At 46.0% G+C, this 19,005-nt stretch overlaps 3 protein-coding genes across 3 annotated transcripts in view; 1 reads left to right on the top strand and 2 right to left on the bottom strand.

The window, feature by feature from the left end:
• Positions 1–3,452, top strand: part of LOC144484875 (uncharacterized) — a 31,115-nt gene extending 27,663 nt beyond the window's left edge. Inside the window, exon 3 of the mRNA XM_078203237.1 lies at positions 1,314–3,452. Within this exon, the coding sequence (XP_078059363.1) occupies positions 1,314–2,534 (1,221 nt within the window). The 3' untranslated portion in view covers positions 2,535–3,452. The remainder of the gene's footprint in view (positions 1–1,313) is intronic.
• LOC144484873 (uncharacterized) overlaps positions 1–19,005 on the bottom strand; it is a 186,099-nt gene that overhangs the window by 41,820 nt on the left and 125,274 nt on the right. Inside the window, 1 exon segment of the mRNA XM_078203235.1 lies at positions 15,983–15,988. Coding sequence (XP_078059361.1) covers positions 15,983–15,988 — 6 coding nt within the window.
• On the bottom strand, positions 6,125–9,843 carry LOC144484884 (uncharacterized). Its single transcript, XM_078203247.1, has 2 exons — positions 9,775–9,843; positions 6,125–8,336 (listed from the first exon to the last, which is right to left on the bottom strand). Exon 2 carries the CDS (start codon positions 8,225–8,227, stop codon positions 7,190–7,192), a length of 1,038 nt encoding a protein of 345 aa, XP_078059373.1. The 5' UTR covers positions 8,228–8,336; positions 9,775–9,843; the 3' UTR covers positions 6,125–7,189.

Below are 19,005 nucleotides of genomic sequence, written 5' to 3'. Positions count from 1 at the left end.
TGATGTGGAGCATGCGCAGTGTCATTGCTGTCCTTGGCGCTTGTTTGTCCCGGAGAAGCGGAGTCAGCGTTAGGCGGTGGCTGGGAGGATTTGGAAACACTTTGTGGATCCGCAAACCCTTCAGAATCATTGTCAGCTCCCTGGTTTGCAGCTGCGGGGCTTCTCCCTCCTTCCCTCCCGGGAACAGGCCCAGGTTAACGGCCCCATCCTGGCTCAGCCACTGGAGGATGGTTCACATCAGAGGATGGGGGAGGGGGACAATAAATAAGAGGTTACACTTTGACCTCAAATCAATGAGGACTCTGATCTCTGGGAAGGAAGGAAACCCTGGGAGGTGGGCGGGGAGGATTCACAAACACCCGCTGGAGGCCCCAACACCCCCAATAAGACCCATTGGTTTTATTGTCAGTCTGCAGACAGGAGCTGGAGAACTGAACCCAGTAAGAAGTCTCACAACGCCAGGTTAAAGACCAACAGGTTTATTTGGTAGCAAAAGCCACTCGCTTTCGGATCACTGCTCCTTCATCAGGTGAGTCGGACTTGTGTTCATAAACGGGGCATATATATTGACACAAACTCAATTTACAAGATAATGGTTGGAATGTGAGTCTTTACAGGCAATCAAGTCTTAAAGGTACAGACAATGTGAGTGGAGAGAGGGTTAAGCACAGGTTAAAGAGATGTGTACTGTCTCCAGCCAGGACAGTTAGTGAGATTTCCACATCAAGAACTGAACCCAGACAGAGGAGAGGGAGGGGGAAAACTGGGAGTGGAGGGAAGAAATGGTGGAGATGTTGAGATGGGTTTGGATTTCAGTCCAGGGGAGGAGGTAGAGTGTGTGGGACGGGGATTTATAGATTTGGGGGAACAAGAGAGGAAAATATGTTCCAGAGAAACTATGAATTGTCTGTTCAGAATTTCTATCCTGCACTGACAGTGATGGTATTTGTAAACTGTTTTTGCAGGGTATTATGAAGCAGGATTTACAGATGTGAAACTCAAACCAAACTTCACATCAAGATCTGTTTCAGTGATTTGATTCATCAGAAACTGAATATCATCAGCCTTTGTCTACAGAAGGAGAAATGTTCATTCTGTCTGCGGGCAAAGATTTCAAACATCAGTGTGACTGAAAAAGCACCTACACACACACCTGAGAGTTTCCAATGTGCTGAATGTGGAAAGTGGTTTAACAAGTCTGAAAAACAATCACATCATTCTCAGTGAGTAGTGACCCGACACATATTCTGTGTAAACGAGGCTTCAACTCATCATCCAACCTGGAGTCACATGAGGACACCCGCAGCACAGAGAAACCATTGAAATGTGTGGACTGTGGGAGGGGATTCAATTACCCGTCCGAATTGGATATTCATCGTCGCATTCACACTGGAGAGAGGCCGTTCACCTGCTCTGAGTGTGGGAAAGGATTTGCTTACTCATCCAGCCTCTATACACACCGGCGTGTTCACACTGGTGAGAGGCCGTTCACCTGCCTCGAATGTGGGAGGAGATGTCATGCTTTATCAAGCCTCCTGATTCACCGGGAGGTTCACTCCGATCAGAGACTGTTTCAGTGTTCTGATTGTGAGAAAAGCTTTAAAAGCACAAAGGACCTCCTGAGACACCAGCGCACTCACATGGTGGTGAGGCCGTTCACCTGCTCAGTGTGTGGGAAGGGATTCACTCAGTCATCCCACCTTCTGACACACCAACTTGTTCACACTGATCAGAGACCATTTCAATGTTCTGACTGTGAGAAGAGATTTAAAAGTAAAAATGATTTACAAGTCCATCAGCGCACTCACACTGGGGAGAAGCCATTCACCTGCTCCGTGTGTGAGAGGAGATTCGGACGTTTATCCCAGCTGCAAACACACCAGCGAGTTCACTCTGATAAGAGAACATTTCAGTGTTCTGACTGTGAGAAGAGCTTTAAAAGTAAACAGGATTTGGTGACACACCAGCGAGTTCACACTGGGGAGAAACCGTTCACCTGCTCGGTGTGTGGGATGGGATTCACCCATTCATCCCACCGTCTGAGACACCAGCGAGTTCACACCGGGGAGAAGCCATTCATTTGCTGTGTGTGTGGGAAGGGATTCACTGATTCACCCCAGCTCCTGATACACGAGCGAATTCACACTGGGGAGAAACCCTTCGCTTGCTCCACATGTGGGAAACGATTCACTCAGCCACCCCAGCTCATTGCACATCAACTGGTCCACACTGATCAGAGACCTTTTAAGTGTTCTGACTGTGAGAAAAGCTTTAAAAGCTCTAAGGACCTGCTGAGACACCAGCAAATTCACACTGGAGAGAGATCATTCACCTGCTCCATGTGTGGGAAAAGGTTCACTCAGTCATCCCATCTGCTGAGACACCAGCAGGTTCACACAGGAGAGAGATCATTCACCTGCTCCGTATGTGGGAAGAGATTTGCTCGGTCAGCCAATCTGCTGAGACACCAGCAAGTTCACAAGTCACTGCAGGGGTTGGATTCTGCTGTTGCTGCTAACCCCATGCAGGACTGAATCATGTTCATTTATTTATTTATCTATCTATTATTGAAGTAATAAATAAATAATCCCATGCAGGACTGAATCATGTTCATTCTGTTATTAAGGAGACTGGGGTGGGACACAGATAATCTCTGTGCAATCAGGCAGAATCAACATGGTTTTGTGCAAGGGAAATCCTGTTAATTGATTTATTGGATTTCTTTGAGGAAGTGACAAGCAATGTGGATAAAGTGGAACCTGTGGATGTGGTGTATTTAGATTTCCAGAAGGCATTTGACAAGGTGCCACATCAAAGTTTACCACATGAAATACGAATTCGTAGCATAAGGCATATTAGCATCCCATCCACGTTGATTCTTTATATTAGCATGGATAGAGGATTGATGAGCTAATCGGAAACAGAGAGGAGGGAGAAACAAGTCATTTTTGGGATGGCAAAGTGTAGCCTGTGGAGTGCCACAGGGACCAGTGCTGGGCCCTCAACTATTGACAAACTATTTTCATGATGTGGATGACAGGATCAAAATTTGTTGATAACACAAAGGGTAGGTTGGAAAGTGAGATGTGAATGACCATAACAAGCCTGTAAAGCGATATAGATAGGGTCAGTGAGTGGGTAAAAAGTTGGCAGCTGGAACAAGATTTTTGGATAATGTGAACTTGTCCACTTTGGCAGGAAGGATGGAAAAGCAGTTGATTATTTATACAGAGAGAGAGAGAGATTGCAGAACTTTGAGGTACAGAGGGATCTGGGTGTCCTGGTACTGTAATCAGGAAAAGTTAGTGTGTGGACACAGCAAATGATTAGAAAGGTAAATGAATTGTTGTTTATTGCGGGGATGTTTTGCTGCATTTGTTCAGGGTATTGGTGAGACCACATCTAGAGCACGGTGTACAGTTTTGGTCTCCTTACTTGAGAGAGGACTTGTGTGAGAAGTAGCTCGGAGAAGGTTTACTTGACTGATTCGTGGGATGAGGGAAATATCATACGAGGAAATGTTGGACATGTTCGGCCTGTATCTATTGGGGTTTAGAAGAATGAGAGAGGGTCTGATTGAAACATATAAAATTGAGAGGGGACTTGACAGAGTGGATGTTGATTGTAGAGAGGAGAACAAGAGGCAGTTTAAAAATAAGGGGTCTCCCATTTAAGACTGGGATGAGGAGAAACCTTTTCTCTCAGAGGGTTGTTACAGTGTGGAATTCTCTTCCACAGAGAGTGGTGGAGGCTGGCTCACTGAATATTCTGAAGTCTGAATTTAATAGATTCTTGATTGACAAGAGAGTCAAAGGGTGTGAGGGGTAAGAAGGAAAGTGGAGTTGAAGCTACAATCACATCAGCCAGGATCCTATTGAATAGTGGAGCAGGCTCGAGGGGCCGAGTGGCCTTCTCCTGCTCCTAATTCACATGTTCCCATTGTGATAGTTGGAGTTTGTTTCTGCTGATGTTAATTTCCCATAAAACTGAGCTGCAGCTTAATCTACAGAATAGAATCAAATAAATCTTGATGATAAACTGATCAGCCAGAGTCTAACTGAATGACAGAGCAGACTGGAAGGCTGAACAACCTACTCCAGTTCCTGTGTAGTTTCTCCCCAGGATTCTCCCACTCTCTAACTCTGCTCCAGTGCTGGTTTCTGATGAAGTCTCTTCTCCCCAGGTCTCCCATCACTTTCCATTCATCAGCTGGTGTCTGAGCCTAAATTTATCAGGAACAGGAGGAGCTCATTTATCACCCTGAAACCTGTTTTCTCATTCACCGAGGTCATGGCTGATCTGTGACCTAACTCCATTTGCCCAGATATTGTTTTAATCCTGACTTCCCCAGTCTGTTACTAAGGACCCCAGGCATCCCAGATATTCTCTTTCACCTTCTTCCATCAGGAAAAAGATACAAAAGTCTGAGGTCAGGTACCAATCAACTCAAGAACAGCTTCTTCCCTACTGTTGTCAGTCTTTTGAATAGACCTACTTTGCATTAAGTTGATCTTTCTCTACACCCTAGCTATGACTGTAACACTACATTCTGCACTCTCTCATTTCCTTCTCTATGAACGGTGTGCTTTGTATAGTGCGCAAGAAACAATACTTTTCACTGTATGTTAATACATGTGACAATAATAAATCAAATCAAATCAAAATAACTTTCATTTCCATCAGACCGTTAATGTAGGAGAGTGTCCCAAGGTGAATCTCAGAAACATCAACTGACAAGTCAGACAACTGACACTGAGTCAAAGAAAGAAATGTTAGGAAAGTTGACTGAAGACTTAGTGCAGTGTAAAAGGTTAAAATTAAATTTGTAAATATTGTACACAGTGATGTAAGATTAGATGATAAGAGTATGCTGAGAGATGGTTCTATGTGAAGCCTCATGCTGAGCCTTGAATTGTACATTGTTAGAAGAATGTGCAATAAAAGGTTACGTTTACCAACAGCCTTGCCTCCAGAGGTCGCTGTAGAACCTGACCAATTTCCTTATCCACTTGATCTAAACCTGTCATAATGATCCCCTCTCTCAGATCTCCCCTCAGCCTGTTTCGTTCCAAGGAGAACAATTGCAGGTTCCCGAACCTGACCTTGGAGCTAAAATCTCTCTTTGCTGGAACCATTCTGGTAAATCTCCTCCGCACCTTCTTAAGGACCATCCCATCCTTCCTAAAGTGTGTTGACTGGATATGAACACAGTATTCCTATTGTGATTTAAATAGTGCTTTATAAAGCCTCAGCATAACTTAACCTGCTTTTAAAACAATGGCTCTATTGGAAACCAACATATTATCTACCTTTTTTAATTGTGCAATTAGTTTGGAACTGTTTATTTCTTTGATATTAATCAGTGTAGATGGGTTGTGGTGTAACCCCGTGTGTGGAGTCTCTCATGGTGGTAACATGGAACATCGAGGGTGGTAGAAGAACCCAGACCGAGGATGCCTGAAGAACTGCACTGAACTGCATTGTGGGTTCAATGTGCAAAGCATGCTGGTCAATGTAGTCAAGTTACAGTCCTGCTGGAATTAGCAATGTCTGCAAAATTAGAAAGATGTGTTTGTTTGAAGTAATAAAGATGTCTGCAGCAGCTTGGGGATTGAAACAGTGTCAGAGATAACACAACGGAGTCAGGCTGGTTCTATTCCTTCAAGTATAACCGTGTAATAGGCCCAGGACATAAGGACAAGTCAGAAGGCAATGCTGTCATTGAAAACCAATTCAATGGACTAAAAACAGGTATTACCTTATTTTTTATTCGTTTATAGAGGTCAAAGCCTACAGTCTGCCCTGAATAATAAAACGTGGGCGTCACCGGCTCGGCCAGCATTCATTGCCCATCCCTAAATGGCCTTGAGAAGGTGGTGTTGAGCTGCCTTCTAGAACCACAACATCCCCTGTGGTGTAGGGACACCCACAGTGCTGTTAGGGAGGGAGTTTCAGGATTTTGACCCAGTGACAGCGAAGGAACAGCGATATATTTCCAAGTCAATATGGTGAGTGTTACAATCCCAGTTGATATAACTGGACGGGAAGATCCCAGGATGGAACCCTGGTTCAAAACACTGTAACTTTTACATTTAAAATAAAAGAGGAACTGAGTCACAGGATTGCCAATTAGCTTTTAACAACAAAATATTTATTAAACACGAAGCATTTGACTATAATAAAATACTCCTTCACTAACACTTACCTTCACAAATGTACACAGATTTCAAGGATAACACAGATTACAAAATTTCTTATGCTATAATGTTCTCAGTAAACACACAGTCCCTTTAAACCCACAGATTGACTGTGATCAGACAACCCCCACTCTGAAACTAAGTGTTAGATGCAACTCAATTGATCCTCTGTGGATTTCGCCTCAAATTTCCCCTGAAATTGTGACACGAGTGTTTCCAAACTCCGCTCTCAAAAAGATACACTTTACAATCTTCTTCCAAACCAATGGATGATGTCACCCAGTGGCAGCATGTAGATGGGAAATAGGAGGGGCCAAGGTAAGATCCTTAGGGGACACAAAAGTTCCAAGGACTTTGGAGATTACAGGGAGGTTGGAGTTGGGACGGTAGTTTGTGACGATAGTGGGGTCAAGGGTTTTTTTCTTAGGATGGATGATGAGGGTGAATTAGAGGTGAGGGGGACAGTCCCAGAAGAGACAGATCCATTAACAATATCAGATCACATGGGGAAGTTGGGTTATTGGTGCTTTAGTGGGAAAAGGGTAAAGGGAGTTGAAAGCAGGACTCATGGACACGATGAACAATCAGAAAGTTTGATGGGACATAGGAGAGAGACTGGAGAAAGATGTGAGTTCAGAGCTTGGACACAGAGGAGCTTTACAGACAGTCTGGTCCAGTGGGCGAGTGGAAGGGAAGGAAGCAGCAGAGGCAACTGAACAGATTGTCTCAATCTTAGTGACAAAGAAACTCCATCAGCTCCTCACACTTTGTTGTTGGAGGTGAGGATGGAGGAGACAAGAGAAAGGGAGAGTCCTTAGAGATATTAGAAAGGCTCGACACAGCATGTTTAAATCAAAGACAACATATTTGATTTTTGTCCAGAATATTAGTCTCTATAACTGACCTGAAGTTTATTAACATCAGCAGAAACAGACCCCAATAGAAATAGCTCAGTTCTCAATCTGATTGACAACACAATCCAATCTCTGGAGTTAATTGTGAACTCGCTGGTGTCTCAGCAGGTTGGATGACTGAGTAAATCCTATCCCACACTCAGAACATGTGAATGGTCTCTTTCCAGTGTGAACTCGCTGGTGTGTCAGCAGGTTGGATGACTGAGTGAATCTCTTCCCACAATCATTGCAGATGAACAGTCTCTCCCCAGTGTGAACTCGCTGGTGTCTGAGCAGTGCTGATGACTGAGTGAATCTCTTCCCACACCTCGAGCAGGTGAACGGTCTCTCTCCGGTGTGAACTCGCTGGTGTCTCAGCAGAGTGTATGACTGAGTGAATCCCTTCCCACACTCAGAGCATGTGAACGGTCTATCTCCTGTGTGAGTGCGCTGGTGAACTGTGAGATGAGATGATCGCCTGAACCCAGTACCGCAGTGAGAGCACCTGAACGGTCTCTCGTCAGTGTGAACTTGTTGATGGTACATCAGTTCCTGAGAGGTTTTATAACACTTCCCACAGTCCAGACATTTAAACGGTCTCTCGTCAGTGTGATTTCTTTGGTGTGTCGTCAGGTTGGATAAATTAATGAATCCTTTCCCACACGCAGAGCAGGTGAACGGTCTCTGCCTAGTGTGAACTCGCTGGTGTGTCAGCAGGGTGGATTGGTGAGTGAATCCCTGCCCACAGTCAGAGCAGGTGAAAGGCCTCTCCCCAGTGTGAATTCGCTGGTGTGTCAACAGTGTGGATGATTGAGTGAATCCGATCCTACACAAAGAGCAGGTGAATGGCCTCTGCCCAGTGTGTGTGCGCTGGTGTGTCAGCAGGGTGGATGACTTAGTGAATCCTTTCCCGCAGTCCGAGCAGGTGAACGGCCTCTCCCCGGTGTGACCACGCCGATGAGTTTCCAGCTGGGATGGATAATTGAATCCCTTCCCACAGACCCCACATTTCCACGGCTTCTCCCCATCATGACTGCATTCATGTTTTGACAGGTCAGATGATTGGTTGAATCCTCGTCTACACACAGAACACGAGTATGGTTTCTCTCCGCTATGAATGGATCTTTTTCCTTCCATGTTCAAAATATGACAATATTCAGGTTACGATAAGTTGGTCGACTGTATCAGTCCCTGATGTGATGTTTGGTTTCAGTTTCCCAATTGCAAATCGTCCCCTTCTAAAACCCTGTGAAATTAATTTAGAACAGAAAAAAGGGACTGAGAAAGAACCCACAAAAACACAAAGGCAGGCTGTGAAATTGAGCTGAATGAATCTGGTAATATGTGGGGCCTGCACTAGGAAAAAGTGACCATGAAACGTGCTGGATTCAATTGATTCACTCATGTCCTTCAGGGAAGGAAACTTGCCAACTGGTCTGGACTCTGTACTGAATCTCTGACAAAGCATCCCACCCAGGTCTTATCCCCGTAACTCCACATATTTATGTCATTACCTCCCCAACCTACACATCTTGGGGCACTAAGGGGCAATTTAGCATAGCCAATCCAGCTAACCTGCACATCATTGGACTGTGAGAGGAAACCGGAGCACCCGGATGAAACCCCACACAGACAAGAGGAGGCAGAGTCACTCGAGGCTGTATTGAACCCGGGTCCTTGGAGCTGTGAGGCAGCAGTGCGAACCCTTTTCAAAGAACTGTAACAATTTTGTGAAATTTCTGAGGCTATTTTATTTTGTTAAAGACACATAAGAATACAAATGATCTTCACTGCCCTGATATTGTTGTTCTGCCTCATCAGTAAGAAATTGGAAGTGAAAGAATGACAGCGGTTTAGAACCATAGAACCATACAGCACAGAAACAGGCCTTTTGGCCCTTCTTGTCTGTGCCGAACTATTTTTCTGCCGAGTCCCGCTGACCTGCACCTGGACCATATTCCTCCACACCCCTCTCATCCATGTACCTGTCCAAGTTTTTCTTAAATGTTAAAAGTGAGCCCGCATTCACCACTTCATCTGGCAGCTCATTCCACACTCCCACCACTCTCTGTGTGAAGAAGCCCCCCCCAATATTCCCTTTAAACTTTTCCCCCTTCACCCTTAACCCATGTCCTCTTGTTATTTTCTCCCCTAGCCTCAGTGGAAAAAGCCTGCTTGCATTCACTCCATCTATACCCATCATAATTTTATACACCTCTATCAAATCTCCCCTCATTCTTCTACGCTCCAGGGGATAAAGTCCCAACCGATTCAAACTTTCTCTGTAACTCAGTTTCTCAAGTCCCGGCAACATCCTTGTAAACCTTCTCTGCACTCTTTCAACCTTATTAATATCCTTTTGATGTGTGATGGACAAGTTGTTCACATTCTGTCTCTGGGAAGATGTCAAAACATTGCCCCCAACAAACATGGCAGCTACGCATGCGCCCTGCTGCGAGTGCCCCGAATAAAGATGGCGGCCGCGCATGCTCCCCATTGGGTGTGCCCAGATAAAAATGGTGGCGGTTAATCCGGATCCGTAACTGGAAGAAAACTGCTCTGTGCAAAGGGCTGGGATCAGCCCCGGATATCGGTAGGTTTTTTTTGCAGAAGATGATCGTGATTACAAAGCCTCTCTGATCCCCCGCCTGATCCACTGCTCCCTCCGACAAGCAAATTCTCACCTTTTTCTGATTTTGGACCCGAACAAGAATTTCTCCATCGCCATTAATCTCACTGCGCATGCTTCACTCAGTCCAGCCCCGCCTCTTCATTCACTCCGATTGGTTGGAGGAGCAGTCCGTTCCGCTTGGTCCTCCAGCCCCGCCCCCTCCTCCTATTGGCCCGGAGCTGCCATCAATCACTCGGGCATTGTGAGGTGTCGGGTGAGAGGTCAGTACCGGCGCGGCGGGGCGGGGCGGGGCGGGGGTTCACAATGAACATTCTCCACTCTCACTATCCGCCGCTTCTGGCTTCTCCCCGCCAACAAAGAGAGCAGGGGAGACACACTGACCGAGTGGCAATGTCACTGCATGAGTAATTCAGAGAGTCAACACAATGTCCTGGGGACAGGGCTTCAAATCCATTCAATTAATACGATCTGCAATTTAAAGTTAGTCTCAATGATGGTGACTGAGGCTCCTCTGCGAAAATCTCCACACACTCAGTTCTGGACACAAGGTTAACGTCTGTGGTTCTGTCTGATCAGCCAGGGTGACTCAGGTTGATGTTTTTCACAAGTCATGAATGAAATTATCTCCTTGATAGATGCATGAACTGGAGGCGAACAGAGTGATAGAAACCGCGTATCGACGCAGGCTTGGTGAGCCAAAGGGCCCTTTCCTGTGCTGTATTGTTCTTCGGCTACATTCATGGATCTGTGGCTGTGGGAACATATGAATTCGGAACAGAAGTAGGCAAATTCAGCCGTTTGAGCCTGCTCTGCCATTCAATCAAATCATGGCTGATCTCTCCCTGGTCTCAAATCCACCTCCCCACATGTTCCCCATATTCCCTTATCCATTTTTTAAAATTAGAAATATATCTATCTCATTGAAACCATTGAACAATTCAGAGTGCATTGTACTATAGGGCAGCGAGTTTCACAGATTAACCACCATCTTCGAGAAGTAGTTCCTCCTCATCTCAGATTTAAATCTACTGCCTCTCAAGCTATACCCGTGACCTTCTGCACTCCAACATCCCTCTGTTCTTCTACAATTCTCATAGTTCTGCCATTTATCAGTAATCCTTTGTCTTGTTTTCCCTCCAGCTTTCTGCCTCACTATCAAGTGCACAACCATTTTTAGGATCATCGGCAAACTTCTTAGTCATGTCCCTACATTTAATTTCAAATCAATGATATAAACCAAGAATGAAGGACCCAGTATTGAGCCCTATGAAACCCACTCTGGACACAGCCTTTTGATTCTTTACTGGATGTGGGTGTCACTGGCAAGACGAGCATTGTTGCTCAATCCTAGTTGCTCTCAAGCTCAGTGGCTTGCTGTGCTTTTTCAGAGCGCAGTTCATAGAATCATAGAAGAATCAGAGAAACCCTACAGTGCAGAAAGAGGCCATTTGGCCCATCGAGTCTGCGCTGACCACAATCCCACCCAGGCCCTAACCCCATATCCCTATATATTTACTCGCTAATTCTTCTAACCTACGCATCTTAGGACACTAAGGAACAATTTTAGCATGGCCAATCAACCTAACCTGCGCATCTTTGGACTGTGGGAGGAAACTGGAGCACCCGGAGGAAACCCTGGAAGTTCTGGAAGGCAACCACAATGCTGTGGGTCTGGAGTCACATGGAGACCAGATCAGTTAAGGGCACTGGTGAACAGGATGGGTTTTTACAACAATTGCCAATGATTTCATGTTCACCCAGGGATTCGTTTTCAATTCCAGATTTATTAATTCAATTTCCACCAGCTGCCACGTTGGGATCTGAATGCATGTCCCCAGTCCATTAGCTTGGGCCTCTGGATTACTCGTCCAATTACATGACCACTGCATCAGCATCTTCCAGTCACAAAAAAACACACATCAACTGTCACTCATTGCCTTGTGCAACTGAGACAATTTTGTATCCAAAACGTAGCTTGCTCTTGGATCTTTATTTGTTGCCCAGTGTACCATGTGGGACCTTGTAGATGTAGCACAAATGTTTCCATTTGCAGGAGAATCCAAAACAGATTTGATTTGATTTATTGTCACGTATTAGTATAAAGTGAAAAGTATTTTTTCTTGCATGCTGTCCAGACAAAGCATACCATTCACAGAGAAGGAAAGGAGACAGTGCAAAATGTAGTGTTACAGTCAAAGCTAGGGTGTAGAGAAAGATGAACTTAGTGAGAGGTTAGTCCATTCAAAAGTCTGACGGCAGCAGGCAAGAAGCTATTCTTGGGTCGGTTACTGACCTCAGACTTTTGTATCTTTATCCCGTTGGAAGAAGGTGGAAGAGAAAATGTCCGGGGTGCGTGGGGCCCTTAATTATGCTGGCTGCTTTGCTGAGGCAGTGGGCTGATTTGCGTGATGGACTGGGCTTCTCGACCTTTTGTAGTTTCTTGCTGTCTTGGGCAGAGCAGAAGCCATACCAAGCTGTGATACAACCAGAAAGAATGCTTTCTATGGTGCATCTGTCAAAGTTGGTGAGAGTGGTAGATGATATGCCAAATTTCCTCAGTCTTTAGGAAAGTAGAGGCGTTGGTGGGCTTTCTTGACTATAGTGTTGGCATGGGGTACCAAGATAGGTTGTTGGTGATCTGGACACCTAACAACTTGAAGCTTCTGACCATTTCTACTTTGTCCCCATTGATGTAGACAGGGGCATGTTCTCCTCTACGCTTCCTGAAGTCGATGATTATTTTGTTGACATTGAGGGAGAGATTGTTGTTGCTGCACCAGCTCACCAGATTCTCTGTCTCGTCATTGTTTGAGATGCGACCCACCACAGTGGTGTCATCAGCAAACTTGAAAATCGAGTTGGAGGGGAATTTGGCCACACAGTCATAGGTGTATAAGGAGTATAGAAGGGGGCTGAGGACACAGCCTTGTGGGGCACCGGTGTTGAGGATGATCGTGGAGGAGGTGTTGAGGGTGATTGTGGAGGAGGTGTTGTTGCCTATCTTTAGTGATTGTGGTCTGTGAGTTAGGAAGTTCAGGATCCAGTCACAGAGGGAGGAGCCGAGACCCAGGCCATGGAGTTTGGAGATGAGTTTCATTGAATATGGTGTTGAAGGCTGAGCTATAGGGCCCGATTTTACCATTGCAGGCACGAAAACATAGTAAAGTTAGGTGTGAGACCATTAACACGCTCCGCGCCCGCGCAGATGGCCACTTTACTGAGACCCGGGAATGGCCATGACCTGATTCACACCCGAAACGGGCGCAACGGTGATTTAAATGCATTTGCATGCATTTAAATTGAATTAATGAATTGCCTGCCCAAGTTTACCAGCATTTCTCCCTTTACCACCACGTTAGCCGATCCGGAATCGCACCGAAATGGACCTGCTGAATAAAAGTCTGATTCGAGCACTCCAGCTGCTGAAGAGGCGCGTTCAGAGCTTCCAACGGCTCACTAACCCAGATCGACCGGAGCGGGGGGAGGGGGTGGGGGCAGAGGGGAGGAGGCGGGTCAGATGTACCTCGGGGGAGGGGGGAGTAAAGCCAGATCATTCTCTTGGGGGGTGAGGGAGGATTAGGCCAAATCATTCCCTGGCCCGGGGGGGGGGGGGGGGGGGGGGGAGGGGAGGTGGGGGGCAGATCATTCTCTTGGAGGGGAGGAGGGAGGTGGGTAAGATGTATCTCTGGGGGGTATGGGGGGTGGGCATCGTCCTCTGGTGGCGGGGGGGGGGGGGGGGGGGGGGGAGTGAGGCCAGATCATTCTCTGGGGGGTGGGGAGGGAGGCGGGTAACATGTATCTCTGGTGGGGGAGAGGGGGGGCCCGATCGCTCTCTGGCAGGGGGACAGGGGGGGGTCTCTTCCATTGTTCAGGGCTCCTCGACACGGAACAGAAACTCCTTTACAACTGGGTTTAGAGTCAGGAAGAACAATGGTGGATGCTGTAAATGTGCTGTGAAATCAGAGATTGGTGTAAAACTGGGATCTGTTCCTGACTGAAAGTGAAATGCTGTTTAAGTTTAAACAGAAAGAAACTTTACAAGTGTTTTGTGTGTGGACAAGACTTTAACTGATCATCCAACCTGGAACGACACAAGGCCACTGGCACCATGGAGAAACTGTGGAAATGTGGAGACTGTGGGAAAGGATTCAATTACCCATGCCAGCTGGAAATTCATCGACACAGACACACTGGGGAGAGACCGTTCACCTGCTCTGTGTGTGGGAAGGGATTTGCACAGTTATCCAAGCTCCCTATCCACATGCGGGTTCACACCAGCGAGAAGTCATTCCCCTGCCTGGTGTGTGGGAAGGAATTTGTTCAGTTATCCAGCCTGCTGACACATCGGCGTGTTCATTCTGATAAGAAACCTTTCAACTGTCCTGAATGTGAGAAGTGTTTTGCGGAAGTGAGGTACTGATACACAAGCGCAGTCACACTGGAGAGAGACCATTCACCTGCTCCATGTGCGGGAAAGGGTTCAGTCAGTCATCCAGCCTGCGGAAACACCGGAGAGCTCACACTGTTGAAAGACCGTTCAGCTGCTCCATATGTGGGAAGAGATTCACTCAATCCTCCACTCTGGTGGAACATCAAAGAGTTCACACTGGGGAAGAGGCCATTCATCTGCTCTGTATGTGGGAAGGGATTCACTCATTCATTCAACCTGCTGAGACACCAGCAAGTTCACAAGTGAGAGCAGGGGCTTGTTATGACTGTTGTTAATCACATCCAGACAGAAGCATGTTGGTTTGGATAATTGGAGTTTGTTTTGCTGATGTTCAAAGCCCTGTAACTTGGGTGGTGTTTAATGTTCAGGATAAATTTTAAACTTGTTTTAAACACATTGTAGATTTTTGTCTTTCCCACCTCCATGTTTAACATCACCAGGCTGGAACTCAGAAAGGATAATCTGCAGAAGGATCACACAGTAGGAACAGAACTTCAGCCTGGACACAATCCTTCAGGGTCACACTGAGAGGGACAAATAGCACTTGGCTCTTTCACATCGCTCTTCACTGACAGCAAAATCCCCGTGTAGGTGAATCCTGAGGTGGGTAAGAAATGTGTCCCCGCTGCTCTCTTCCATGGTTCAGGGCTCCTCGACACAGAACAGAAACTCCTTTACAACTAGGTTTAGAGTCAGGAAGAACAATGATGGATGCTGTAAATGTGCTGTCAAATCAGAGATTGGTGTAAAACTGGGATCTGTTCCTGACTGAAAGTGAAATGCTATGTTTAAGTTTAAAAGATAACTTGGTAACCAGGGTTTCTCAATGACTTAGAAGAAGAATCTGAAGGAGAGTCAGACTGTTTTGTGTCCCTAACTCTGTTTCTTTGTCCACAGTTACTGCCAAACTTGCTGAGTTTTTCCAACATTTCCTGTTTTCATTTCGCAATTACACACTTGACTGGTCAACACAGGTTGACTTATTACAGAACTCCCTGCTTCTTCTGCTCTGACTAAGATCGCAAGAAACTACAAAGAGTTGGGAATGTAATCCAGTCCATGATGCAAATCAGCCTCCCATCCATTCACTCCATCTAAACTTCAAAGAACAAGAAAAGTACAGCTCAGGAACAGGCCCTTTGGCCCTCCAAGCCTGTACCAATAATGATGCCCTAACTAAACTAAAAAATAAATTTCTGCCCATACTCAGTCGGTATCCTTCATTCCCTTCCTATTCATGTACCATCCAGATGCCACTTAAATGTTACTAATGTGCCTGCTTCCACCACCACCTCTGGCAGCACATTCCAAGCATCCACCACTCTCTGCGTTGAAAACGTTCCCCCTCTCACCTTGAGCCCGTGCCACCCTCAGAAAAAGCCTCAGACTATCCATCCTGTCTATGTCTCTCATAATTTTGCCGTTGACTCAGGAAAGTAGCCAGCATAATCAAGGATGCAAAACACCCTGGAAATACTCTCTTCCACCTTCTTCCATTAGAAAAAAGATGCAAAGGTCTGCTAATATATAGCAATCAACAAGAACAGCTTCTTCCCTGCTGCCAACAGACTTTCGAATGGACCTACAATATATTAAGCTGATCTTTCTCTACAGCCTGTGTGTGACTGCAGCACTATATTCTGCACCCTCTCCTTTCCTTCTCCCCTATGTACTCTATGAATAGTATATTTTGATTGTACAGCGCACAAGAAACAATACATTTCACTACATCCCAGTACCTGTGACAAGAATAAATCAAATCAAATCCCTTGATCCTCTGAGACCTCTTCCTGTTGGCTTCCAGGACAACATTACACTGTCAGATAAAGTTAAGGGGCTTGGAGACAGGAACAAAATGAGGCCATGAATCAGAGTTGGGAAATTAAATCAGATTAGCATGATTAATTTTTTTTAAAGTAGACAATTAATAAATGATGAAATGAATTATTACTTTTAAGATATTAATTTTGCACCGGATAGCTAATGAGTAAGAGTAGCTAGCACAAGTGTGTCCTTGTGCAGGAATCTCAAGGAGTTGGTTTGCAGATGCAGCAGGTAATTAAGAAGGCAAATGGAATTTTGTCCTTCATTGCTAGAGGGATGGAGTTTAAAAACAGTGAGATTATGTTGTAGCTGTATAAGGTGCTGGTGAGGCCACACCTGGAGTACTGTGTACAGTTTTGGTCTCCTTACTTGAGAAAGGATAAACTGGCATTGGAGGGGGTGCAGAGGAGATTCACTAGGTTGATTCCGGAGTTGAGAGGGTTGGCTGATGAGGAGAGACTGAGTAGACTGGGGCTATACTCATTGGAATTCAGAAGAATGAGGGGAGATCTTATAGAAACATATAAGATTATGAAGGGAATAAATAAGATAGAAGCTGGGAAGTTGTTTCCACTGGTGGGTGAAACTAGAACTAGGAGGCACAGGCTCAAAATAAGGGGAAGCGGATTTAGGACTGAGTTGAGGAGGAACTTCTTAACACAAAGGGTTGTGAATCTGTGCAATTCCCTGCCCAGTGAAACAGTTGAGGCGACCTCATTGTATGTTTTTAAGGCAAGGATAGATAAACTTTTGAACAGTAAAGGAATTAAGGGTTATGGTGAACGGGTGGGTAAGTGGAGCTGAGGCCACAAAAAGATCAGCCATGATCTTATTGAATGGCAGAGGAGGCTCGAGGGGCCTGATGGCCAACTCCTGCTCCTAGTTTTTATGTTTATTTATAATGTTCACTGCTTTCTAACATTTTATTTTTCAATGACTGTGACACTTGATATTTCATTCCATTGATGAAATAAATGCCAGGTTAACACGCACGTGCCTGTTAAGCTCTGCACCCAGTGCCCACCTCCCTGAGCGGAGCATGCGCAGTGTGGCTGCAGGAGGCTGAGGGGACGAGCGCAGTCTTGACAATGATGTGAAGATGCTTGTAGATGTGGAGACTCACCTGATGAAGGGGCGGTGCTCCGAATGCTCGTGATTCCAAATAAACCTGTTGGACTTTAACCTGGTTGTGAGACTTCTCACTGAGTCTCAGCAACAGCGGATAAATAATTCTAAACTCACTGGATCAATGGCGGGGATGTTACCCAACCTGCCCCGCGGGAGAGAATGTCCCCGATCAGAGCAGGAGACCTGAACGCATGCGCAGTTCCTCGTTGTACTGAACATGCGCAGGCTGGACAGTGGACGAGAAGCTGGTTTGTCGAACGGCAAGAGGCGGCGGCGCGAGAAGAAACGGCGGCCGGTAGGAGGCGGAGGGTGAGGACAGAGTTCATTAACACCTGGTGTAGGCCGCGAATCACCAATAAAATCCTGCAGCTCTCGCGTTTGGAGCACCGAGGCTTTTCCCGGCAACAGGCCCGGGGTTACGGCCGCCATCTTGTTCCAGCGGGCAGCAGGGCGCAGGCGCGGCTATCTGTGACGTCACAAAGGGCGGGCGGGTTCTCAGGGTCCCCGTGACCAGGAGAGAAAATGTTTGATTCAAGAATTTTATTCTCAATCCGTTCACAGGAGCGAAGGAGGAAGCTGGAAGTGGAGGGTGGAGATGCTGCAGTGGGTGTGAATACTCAATGAATGGGAGGATTCTAGGAAGTAGAGCAGAGAGACCTAAGGGTGCATGTGCAAAGATCCTATCAGGAAGCAGGACAGGTTGGTAAGGTGGTTACAAGGCATATGAGATAGTTACCTTTATCAGCCAAGGCACAGAACAGAAGAGCAGGGAAGTTATGATGGAGCTGTATAAAATGCTCGGTTGGCCACAGCTAGTGCTGTGTGCAGTTCTGGTCACCACACTACAGGAAGGATGTGATTGCACTAGAGAGGATGCAGAGGAGATTCACCAGGATGTTGCCTGTGTTGGAGCATTTCAACTATGGAGAGAAGCTGGCTACGCTGGGATTGTTGTTCTTAGAACAGTGAAGGCTGATAGGGACAAGATTGAAGTCTTTAAAATTATGAGGGATATAGTTAGGATAGAGTCAGAGGTTTGCAGCATGGAAACAGGTCCTCCAGCCCAACTTGCCCATGCTGCCCCTTTTTTAACCCCTAAGCTAGTCCCAGTTGCCTGCATTTGGCCCATACCCCTCTACCCATCTCGCCCATGTAACTGTCTAAACACTTTTTAAAAGACAAGAATGTACCTGCCTCTACTACTGCATCTAGCAGCCCGTTCCGGACACTCTCCACCCTCTGTGAAAAAAATTGCCGCTCTGGACCCTTTTGTATCTCTCACCTTAAACCTGTGCTCTCTAATTTTATACATCCTTACCTTTGGTAAAATATATTGACTATCTAGCTGATCTGTGCCTCTCATTATTTTATAGACCCCTATAAGGTCACCCCTAAGCCTCCTACGCTCCAGAGAAAAATGTCCCAGTCTATCCAGCCTCTTCTTATAACTCAAACCACCAAGTCCTGGGAGCATCCTAGTAAATCTGTTCTGCACTCTTTCTAGTTTAATAATATCCTTTCTATGGTAGGGTGACCAGAACTGTCCACAGTATTCCAAGTGTGGCCTTACCAATGTATTGTGTACAACTTCAACAAGACGTCCCAACTCCTGCATTCAATGTTCTGACCAATGAAAGCAAGCATGCCAAATGCCTTCTCCACCACTCTGTCTACCTGTGACTCCACTTTCAAGGAGCTATGAACATGTACCCCTCGATCTCTTTGTTCTGTAACTCTCCCCAACACCCTACCATTAACTGAGTAAGTCCTGCCCTGGTTCGATCTACCGAAATGCATCACCTCACATTTATCTAATTTAAACTCCATCTGCGATTCGTCAGCCCACTGACCCAATTGATCAAGATCCTGTTGCAATCCTAG

This window comes from Mustelus asterias, unplaced genomic scaffold, assembly GCF_964213995.1.
Source record: "Mustelus asterias unplaced genomic scaffold, sMusAst1.hap1.1 HAP1_SCAFFOLD_130, whole genome shotgun sequence".
Taxonomy (NCBI): Eukaryota; Metazoa; Chordata; class Chondrichthyes; order Carcharhiniformes; family Triakidae; genus Mustelus; species Mustelus asterias.
This window is presented reverse-complemented; position numbering and strand designations above follow the sequence as displayed.

What these genes read in the sequence shown, in the direction of transcription:
- LOC144484884 (XM_078203247.1), bottom strand. Translation starts at nt 8,227, where the DNA reads ATGGAAGGAAAAAGATCCATTCATAGCGGAGAGAAACCATACTCGTGT.